This window comes from Somniosus microcephalus, unplaced genomic scaffold (genome assembly GCF_052327205.1).
Source record: "Somniosus microcephalus isolate GS21.2 unplaced genomic scaffold, FLI_Smic_1.0 unresolved_chr1, whole genome shotgun sequence".
Classification (NCBI taxonomy): Eukaryota; Metazoa; Chordata; class Chondrichthyes; order Squaliformes; family Somniosidae; genus Somniosus; species Somniosus microcephalus.
Window position 1 is genome coordinate 8541857 of NW_028225179.1, and position 9281 is coordinate 8551137.

At 51.8% G+C, this 9281-nt stretch overlaps 1 protein-coding gene across 1 annotated transcript in view; it reads left to right on the plus strand.

The window, feature by feature from the left end:
* Positions 1-8124, plus strand: part of LOC147093390 (uncharacterized) — a 36711-nt gene extending 28587 nt beyond the window's left edge. Inside the window, exon 3 of the mRNA XM_085974201.1 lies at positions 5452-8124. Within this exon, the coding sequence (XP_085830327.1) occupies positions 5452-7198 (1747 nt within the window). The 3' untranslated portion in view covers positions 7199-8124. The remainder of the gene's footprint in view (positions 1-5451) is intronic.
* Positions 8125-9281: the final 1157 nt, after the last annotated feature.

A 9281-nucleotide genomic window follows, 5' to 3' on the forward strand; every position in this document is an offset into this window, starting at 1 on the left:
CATTGACTCAGATACACACTGGTCCTGGAGATGGACTGGGGAGAAAGGTCAGAGAGAGTCTCATTGACTCAGATACACACTGGTCTTGGAGATGGACTGGGGAGAAAGGTCAGAGAGACTCCCATTGACTCAGATACTGGGATAGTCAGAGTGTGAAAGGCTTAGAGGGTGCAGAATTCTTCAAGTGCGTCCAGGAGAGCTTTTTTAGCCAGCATGTAGAAAGTCCTGCAAGAGAGGGGGCGGTACTGGACCTAATTCTAGGGAATGTGGCCGGCCAAGTGGAAGAAGTGTTAGTAGGAGAGCACTTTGGTGACAGTGACCATAATTCGGTGAGATTTAAGGTAGTCATGGAAAAGGACAGCGATGGACCGGAAATAAAGGTTCTAAATTGGGGGAAGGCCGATTTTAATAGGATAAGGCAGGATCTGGCCAAAGTGGACTGGGATCAGCTACTTGTAGGAAAATCCGCATCGGAGCAATGGGAGTCTTTCAGAAGGGAAATTGAGATCGTACAATGGCAACATGTTCCCGTAAAGGTCAAGGGCGGGGCCCAAAACCCCAGGGAACCTTGGATGTCAAGGGATATACGAGAATGGATTAGGAAAAAAAGGAGGGCTTTTGGCAGATACAAAGGACAAAGACAGAGGAAGCCCTAGAGGAGTATAAAAAGTGCAGGGGGATACTTAAAAAATAAATTAGGAGAGCGAGGAGGGGCCATGAAATAACACTGGCGAGCAAAATCAAGGAAAATCCTAAGGTGTTTTATAAGTATATTAAGGGTAAGAGGATAACTAGGGAAAGAGTAGGGCCCATTAGGGACCAAAGTGGCAATCTGTGTGTGGAGCTGGAAGATGTCGGTGGGGTTCTAAATGAATTTTTTGCATCTGTTTTCACTATGGAGAAGGACGATGTAAACATAAAAATAGGGCAGGGGGACTGTGATATACTCGAACATATTAGCATTGAGAGGGAGGAGGTATTGGCGGTTCTCGCAGGCTTAAAAGTGGATAAATCCCCAGGCCCGGACGAGATGTATCCCAGGCTGCTGTGTGAGGCAAAAGAGGAGATTGCGGGGGCTCTAACACAAATTTTCAGAACCTCTCTGGCCACAGGGGATGTGCCGGAGGACTGGAGAACAGCTAATGTAGTACCATTATTCAAGAAGGGTAGTAGGGATAAACCAGTGAACTACAGGCCAGTGAGCCTAACATCAGTGGTAGGGAAATTATTGGAAAAAATTCTGAGGGACAAAATTAGTCTCCACTTGGAGAGGCAAGAATTAATCAGGGATAGTCAGCATGGCTTTGTCAAGGGAAGATCATGTCTGGCTAATTTGATTGAATTTTTTGAGGGGGTGACTAGGTGTGTGGATGAGGGTAGTGCAGTGGATGTGGCTTAGTGGCAGAAGGCAGAGGGTGATGGTGGAAGGTTGTTTTTGTGACTGGAAGCCTCTGTCCAGTGGGGTACCGCAGGGATCGGTGCTGGGTCCCTTGCTGTTTGTGGTCTACATTAATGATTTGGATGTGAATGTAAAAGGTATGATCAGTAAGTTCGCAGATGACACGAAAATTGGTGGGGTGGTAAATAGCGAGGAGGGTAGCCTCAGTCTGCAGGACGATATAGATGGGTTGGTCAGATGGGCGGAACAGTGGCAAATGGAATTTAACCCTGAAAAGTGTGAGGTGATGCACTTTGGAGGGACTAACAAGGCAAGAGAATACACAATGAATGTTAAGACGCTAGGTAAGGCGGAGGGTCAGAGGGACCTTGGTGTGCATGTACATAGATCCCTGAAGGCAGCAGAACAGGTGGTTAAAAAGGCATATGGGATACTTGCCTTCATTAGCCGAGGCATAGAATATAAGAGCAGGGAGGTTATGATGGAGCTGTATAAAACACTGGTTAGGCCACAGCTGGAGTACTGTGTGCAGTTCTGGTCGCCACACTATTGGAAGGATGTAATTGCTTTGGAGAGGGTGCAGAGGAGATTCACCAGGATGTTACCTGGGCTGGAGAGCGTCAGCTATGAAGAGAGACTGGACAGGCTGGGTTTGTTTTCCTTGGAGCAGAGAAGGCTGAGGGGGGACCTGATTGAGGTGTACAAAATTATGAGGGGCATAGATAGGGTAGATAGAAAGGAGCTTTTTCCCTTAGTAGAGGGGTCAATAACAAGGGGGCATAGATTCAAGGTATGGGGCAGGAGGTTTAGAGGGGATTTGAGGAAGAACTTTTTCACCCAGAGGGCGGTTGGAATCTGGAACTCACTGTCTGAAAGGGTGGTGGAGGCAGAAACCCTCGTAACATTCAAGAAGCATTTGGATGAGCACTTGAAATGCCAGAGCATACAAGGCTACGGACCAAACGCTGGAAAATGGGATTAGATTAGACAGGGCTTGATGGCCGGCACGGACGCGATGGGCCGAAGGGCCTATTTCCGTGCTGTATAACTCTATGACTCTATGACTACAGTTCATTCTATGACACCCACAAGTTGTGTACTCAAACGGAGCAAGCTTGGGGTTTGATGTGGTAGAAGGCGAACGAGATGAGAATGGAAATAATCTCGAGTAAGAAAAGGCCCAAAAATTAGAGAGTCTGGAACAGAACATCAATTCGTCTTCTCTTATCATGGAGAAATCAAATATTTGACACACTGTGTGTTTGAAACAAAACTTATTTATTCCCTGAAATAACAACAGAAAATGCTGGAAATACTCAGCAGGCCAGGCAGCATCCGTGGAGAGAGAAACAGAGTTAATGTTTCAGGTCTGGGACCTTCATCAGAACTGGAAAAAGCTGGAGATGTAACAGATATTACTAAGGTAAGAGGCAGGAAAGTTATCCTGGGTGGATCTGAAACACGAAGGGTGGAAGTTCAGTTGGAATCCACGTGGAATAAGTTGGAACCGGAGACAGTTGCTGAGGAAAGAGATGTGGCTGTGAAACCGAGTCTTGGAAAATGTTGCAAATGGGAATGGCAAAATCATGCAGCATGAAAAATGGGAGTAAGGGTTAAAGTTTGAATGTTGAGTCCAGAAGGCTGTAAAGAGCCTAATTGAAAGATGAGGTGCTGTTCCTCGAGCTTTATTTATTCACTATTTAAACAGAATATTAATCTCCAGCGTAGATACAGAAGTTATTAAGATCAGCAGAAACAAACCATGACTACTAGAATGAACATGGTTCAGTCCTCAATCTGATCACAGTAAATCATGTTCCATTCACTAATCTGGTCTTTTACCCAGCATTCCCCGCGGTGGACCACGTGCCGAGTCCAGCGCGCAGGCGCGGGAGAAGCCGGTATATGGAACATGCGCAGTGCGTTACTGGAGATGGAGAGGAGCTGAAGCCGGGAGGGCGATGGTGCAGCGGGTAAGAATCGCGACGGAGTGGAGTAATGGACCGGTAGGTGGGTGGGGAGGCTTCATAAACAACTCGTGCAGGAGGCAAGCCCCGAATAATAAGCTGAAGATCCCGTGTTTGCAGTTGCGGGGATTTCTTCCACTTACAGACCCAGGTTAACGGCAGCCATCTTTGTAAAGGAGGACGTAAAGTTTCAGTGCGACGTCACCCTATGCCTGAGACAAAGAGCCATCTTTGTAAAGGAGAGCGGAAAGTTTCAGTGCGACGTCACCCTATGCCTGAGACAAAAAGCCTTGTGTCCAATGCGGGGAATAAAGGCCCACAGCCTCCCCTGACCCCGGGCCCTGAACAAGGGACTGGAGAAACTCGCTGCCCTGCGAATCAGACAATCAGTCGGCGCTAGTCCCGCCCCTCGGGCTCCCCGATTGGTTGGACGACGCGCCGCCGGCTCGCTCCTCCAGTCCCGCCCACTGGGTGCCGCAAGCCCCGCCCCTCGGGCTCCCCGAATGGTTGGAGGACCCGCCGCCGGTCCGCTCCTCCAGCCCCGCCCACTAGGTGCCGCTAGTCCCGCCCCTCGGGCTCCCCGGTTGGTTGGAGGACCCGCCGCCGGCTCGCTCTTCCAGCCCCGCCCACTAGGTGCCACAAGCCCCGCCCCTCGGGCTCCCCGATTGGTTGGAGGACCCGCCGCCGGCTCGCTCCTCCAGCCCCGCCCACTGGGTGCCGCAAGCCCCGCCCCTCGGGCTCCCCGATTAATTGGAGGACCCGTCGCCCGATCGGTCCTGCAGTCCCGCCCCGCTCGCTCCCTATTCGTCGGAAGCTCCCGTCAATCAGGCCGCGGGCCCGGGTCACGTGTCCCCGAGGAGATCACGTGCACCGTCCAGTCGCCGCCGCTCGGTCCGGGGCCTCGCGGACTCTGAGGTTTTTCTATTTCTCTCTATTCTCTCCCGATCCACCCCGCGCGATTCTCCACCCAATCGGAGCGGAGAAAACTCACTTCGCGTCACCGATCGCGACTCTGGAACCGACACCAAGGCCTTTCCCCGGAATTACCCGCGCCGACTCCGTCCGACAGGATCCGAGTGCGCAGGCGCAGCTCCGAGTGGGGGAGGGGGTTGGTCTCCTCTGGGCATGCGCGGTTGTTGCCCTTGGTGACCGGGAGGGGTCGCTGTGCCAGACTCGACCCAAACCGCCGCTCCGTGTGCGCATGCGCGGACTCTCGGCTGTCAATCAACCAACCGCCAGAAGAGGTCGCTGGTGAGACCAGTGAAGGAAGAAAGACTTGCATTTATATAGCGCCTTTCACCATCAACGGACGTCCCAAAGTACTTTACAGCCAATGAAGTACTTTTGAAGTGTAGTCACTGTTGTAATGTAGGAAATGTGGCAGTCAATTAGCGCACAGCAAACTCCCACAAACAGCACTGTGATAATGACCAGATAATCTATCTTTTTTTGTTGATTGAGGGATAAACATTGGCTCGGACACTGGGGATAATTCCCCTGCTCTTTCCCACATTACAACAGTGACTTCTTCAGTGTAGTACTTCATTGGCTGTAAAGCACTTTAGGATATCTGGTGGCACTAAATAAATGCAAGTCTTTCTTTCCTGAAATAATGCCATGGGATCTTTTACATCCACCTGAGAGAGCAAACAGGGCCTCAATTTAACATCTCATCCGAAAGACGGCACCTCTGACAGTGCAGCACTCCCTCAGCACTGCACTGGAGTGTCAGCCTGGATTTTTGTGCTCAAGTCTCTGGAGTGGGACTTGAACCCACAACTTTCTGACTCAGAGGCGAGAGTGCTACCCACTGAGCCACTGGTCATCGACCTGAAACGGGACGGGCGATTGTAGAGCAGGAGGGAGAGCGCGGGGGCCATGAGCACATGCGCGGGACTCAGAGTCAACAGAGTGCTTTCTGGAGCACGGGGGCTTGTGGGTATTACAGCCGCCATTACTGCTGATCCTTTCAACCAACCTGTGCAGCAGCTGGGGCCTGAAAATCAGCTTCACTGCCCCTAGGTTCGGAAAGGGGAAAATTAAACAACAGTTTGCCTCTGAACCTTTTCTGATCTCAATTAACAGGGTTATAGAAGTGGAGCAGTTACAGGCGGGAAGCTCAGACCAAACATCACGTCAAGATCTGACAGAGTCACTCGATTCATCAGGACCTGAATATCATCGGCCTTTGCACATGGAAGGAGAGAGCAGGGATTGCAATGCAGACAAACTGCACACGTGTTCAGTGTGTGGACGCGGATTCAGCCGATCGCCTGACCTGGTGAGACATGTGCACCGTCACACCGGGGAGAAATCGGGTAAAGGCGGGGACGGCGGGAAGGGCTTCAGTTCCCCGTCTGCATTGAAAGTTCAACGGCGCAGTCACACCAGGGACAGTCTGTTCACCTGCTCCGTGTGTGGAAAGGGATTTGTTTGTTCATCCCACCTGCAAACACACCAGGGAGTTCACACTGGGGAGAGACCATTTCAGTGTCCTGACTGTGGGAAGAGCTTTAAAAGCGCTCAGTATCTGAAGGGACACCAGCTTGTTCACACTGATGAGAGACCATTTCAATGCTCTGACTGTGGGAAGAGCTTTAAAAGCCCCCGGGAGCTGAAGGTACATCAGCGAGTTCACACTGGGGAGAGGCCATTCACCTGCTCCGTGTGTGGGAAGGGATTCGCTCGGTCATCCAACCTGCTAGAACATCAGCGAGTTCACACTGGGGAGAGGCCTTTCACCTGCTCTGTGTGTGGGAAGGGATTCACTCAGTCATCCAACCTGCTGACACATCAGCGAGTTCACACTGACGAGAGGCCCTTTAAATGTTCTGACTGTGGGAAGAGCTTTAAAAGCTCCGGGGAGCTGAAGGGACACCAGCGAGTTCACACTGACGAGAGGCCCTTTAAATGTTCTGACTGTGGGAAGAGTTTTAAAAGCTCCTGGGAGCTCAAGAAACACCAACACCTACACACTGGGGAGAGGCCGTTCGGCTGCTCTGTGTGTGGGAAGGGATTCGCTGATTCATCCAACCTGCTGGTACATCAGCGAGTTCACACTGGGGAGACGCCGTTCATCTGCCCCGTGTGTGGGAAGGGATTCACTCATTTATCCAACCTGCTGACACATCAGCGAATTCACACTGACGAGAGGCCCTTTAAATGTTCTGACTGTGGGAAGAGCTTTAAAAGCTCCAGGGAGCTGAAGGTACATCAGCGACTTCACACTGGGGAGAGGCCATTCACCTGCTCTGTGTGTGGGAAGGGATTCACTCAGTTATCCAACCTGCTGACACATCAGCGAATTCACACTGGGGAGAGACAGTTCACCTGCTCTGTGTGTGGGAAGGGATTCACTCAGTTATCCAACCTGCTGACACATCAGCGAGTTCACACTGACGAGAGGCCCTTTAAATGTTCTGACTGTGGGAAGAGCTTTAAAAGCTCCGGGGAGCTGAAGGGACACCAGCGAGTTCACACTGACGAGAGGCCCTTTAAATGTTCTGACTGTGGGATGAGTTTTAAAAGCTCCGGGGAGCTCAAGAGACACCAACACCTACACACTGGGGAGAGGCCGTTCACCTGCTTCATGTGTGGGAAGGGATTCACTCAGTCATCCAACCTGCTGCTACATCAGCGAGTTCACACTGGGGAGAGACCGTTCACCTGCTCCGTGTGTGGGAAGGGATTCACTCAGTCATCCCAGCTGCTGCTACATCAGCGAGTTCACACTGGGGAGAGACCGTTCACCTGCTCCGTGTGTGGGAAGGGATTCATTCAGTCATCCAACCTACTGAGACACCAGCGACTTCACACTGATCATAGAATCTAACCGCACAGAAGGAGGTGATTCGGCCCATCGTGTCTGTGCCCATCGTGTCTTTGAAAGAGCTGTCCAATTTAGTCCCAAACCCCAGCTTTATCCCCAGAACTCTGCAAACTAGTCCTCTTCAAGGACTCGTCCAATTACTGTTTGAAAGTTCCTGTGAAACCTGATTCCAGCATCCTTTCAGATGGTGCGTTCCAGATCTGAACAACCCTCTGTATGAAAACAATTCTCCTCATTTCACCGATAGTTCTTTTAGTAACTATTTTAAATCTGTGACCTTTGGTTACCGACCCATTTGCCAGAGTGAACAGTTTCTCCCTACTTGCTCGATCAAAACCCCTCATCATTTTGAACACCTCTACTAGGTCTCCTCTTAACCTTCTCTGCTCTAAGGGGAACAATCCCAGCTTCTCCAGTCTCTCTACATAACTGAAGTCCCTCATCCCTGGTACCATCCTGGTCAACCTCCTCTGCACCCTCTCCAAGGCCTTGACATCCTTCCTAAAGTGTGGTGCCCAGAACTGTACACAAGACTCCAGCTGAGGCCAAAACCCTGCAGCTGTACAAAACCCTGGTTAGACCACACCTGGAGCACTGTGAGCAGTTCTGGGCACCACACCTTGGGAAGGATATATTGGCCTTGGAGGGTGTGGTAAACCACTTTTATCGTTCACTATCGTTACACTATGGTTATCACTGTTATATCGTTACACTATGGTTATCACTGTTTACACTGTTGTATCACTACACGAGGTCGCCTCTTGTCACGCTGTTATACCTGGGCTGACCACTGCTGACTCCGCCCCATGGCTCCACCTACTTGCCCAGGTATAAAGGTGGTCGACTGGCTGGTATTCCTCCTTGTTGGATCCGATCACCCACGAGGGTGGGCTCTGTTATTTAGCCAATAAAAACCTATAGTTACTGTCTTAACTCGTCGCTTTTCATTGGATGAATTGATAGGTATATCAATTTTATTGGCTAAATTTTGAAATGTCTTTAACGGAGCAGCCAAACGACCAGTCAGACGCCCAGCCACAGCAGCCGGCCTGGCTGCGAGCCCTCCGACCGCCGTACCTGGATCTAAACCCACAGGCAGCAAACTCAGCCCTCGACTTCAAACACTGGCTGAGCTGTTTCGAATCCTACCTGGGAGAATCCGGCGTGCCTCAGAGATCCAAACTAAGAGTTCTGACCGCCCAAGTGAGCCCTAAAGTATTTGCACTCATCCAGGACCTTACGACATACGAGGCCGCCCTCAACCTGCTGAAAGAGCAGTACCGGAGCCCGGTAAATTCTATGTATGCCAGACATCTCCTAAGATCCCGCCCGCAACAGCCAGGAGAGTCTGTCGATGAATTTTTGCGGGCGCTACAAACACTCGGCAGGGACTGTGGCTTTAAAGCTGTAACGGCTGCAGAAAATACTGAAGAGAATATCCGCGATGCCTTCATGAAAGGCCTTCGGTCCGACTACTCACGGCAAAGACTGCTCGAATCAAAGGACCTCGACCTGAACACAGCTGCAGCCCTCGCTCGCTCTCTGGAAGTGGCCCATCGGTACCTCGAGGCGTATTCCAGGTACTGTGCTGCGTGACCCTGGGACTCGGGCCCGACCCCGACCGCAATACCCCTCGCACCGCCGCCTCTGGGACCTACCTCAGCGTCAGCGTCCCGGACCCGATCGGGACCGCCACCCCCGGTACCGGCTGCGACATCGGAGCCCCGCGATCGGGCCGCCGGCTGCTTTTTCTGTGGCCAGGCGAAACACCCGAGGGCGCGCTGCCCTGCAAGAAACGCGACCTGCTCCGACTGCCTCAAGAAAGGCCACTTCGCAAAGGCCTGCAGGGGGAAAGCCACAGACGCCAGCAGTGCCTCATGCGAGTTGTGGGGGCGGCCATCTTTCATCAAGGCCACAGATGCCAGTATCCCCTCGTGTGAGTCGTGGGGGCAGCCATCTTTGATCAAGGCCACCGACACCGGCAGTGCCTCGTGAGTTGTGGGGGCGGCCATCTTCTCCGCCATTTTATGCAACGTCATGGGCACCGCCATTTTGTTCACCACACTCGACCGGCACCTTGTCTCCA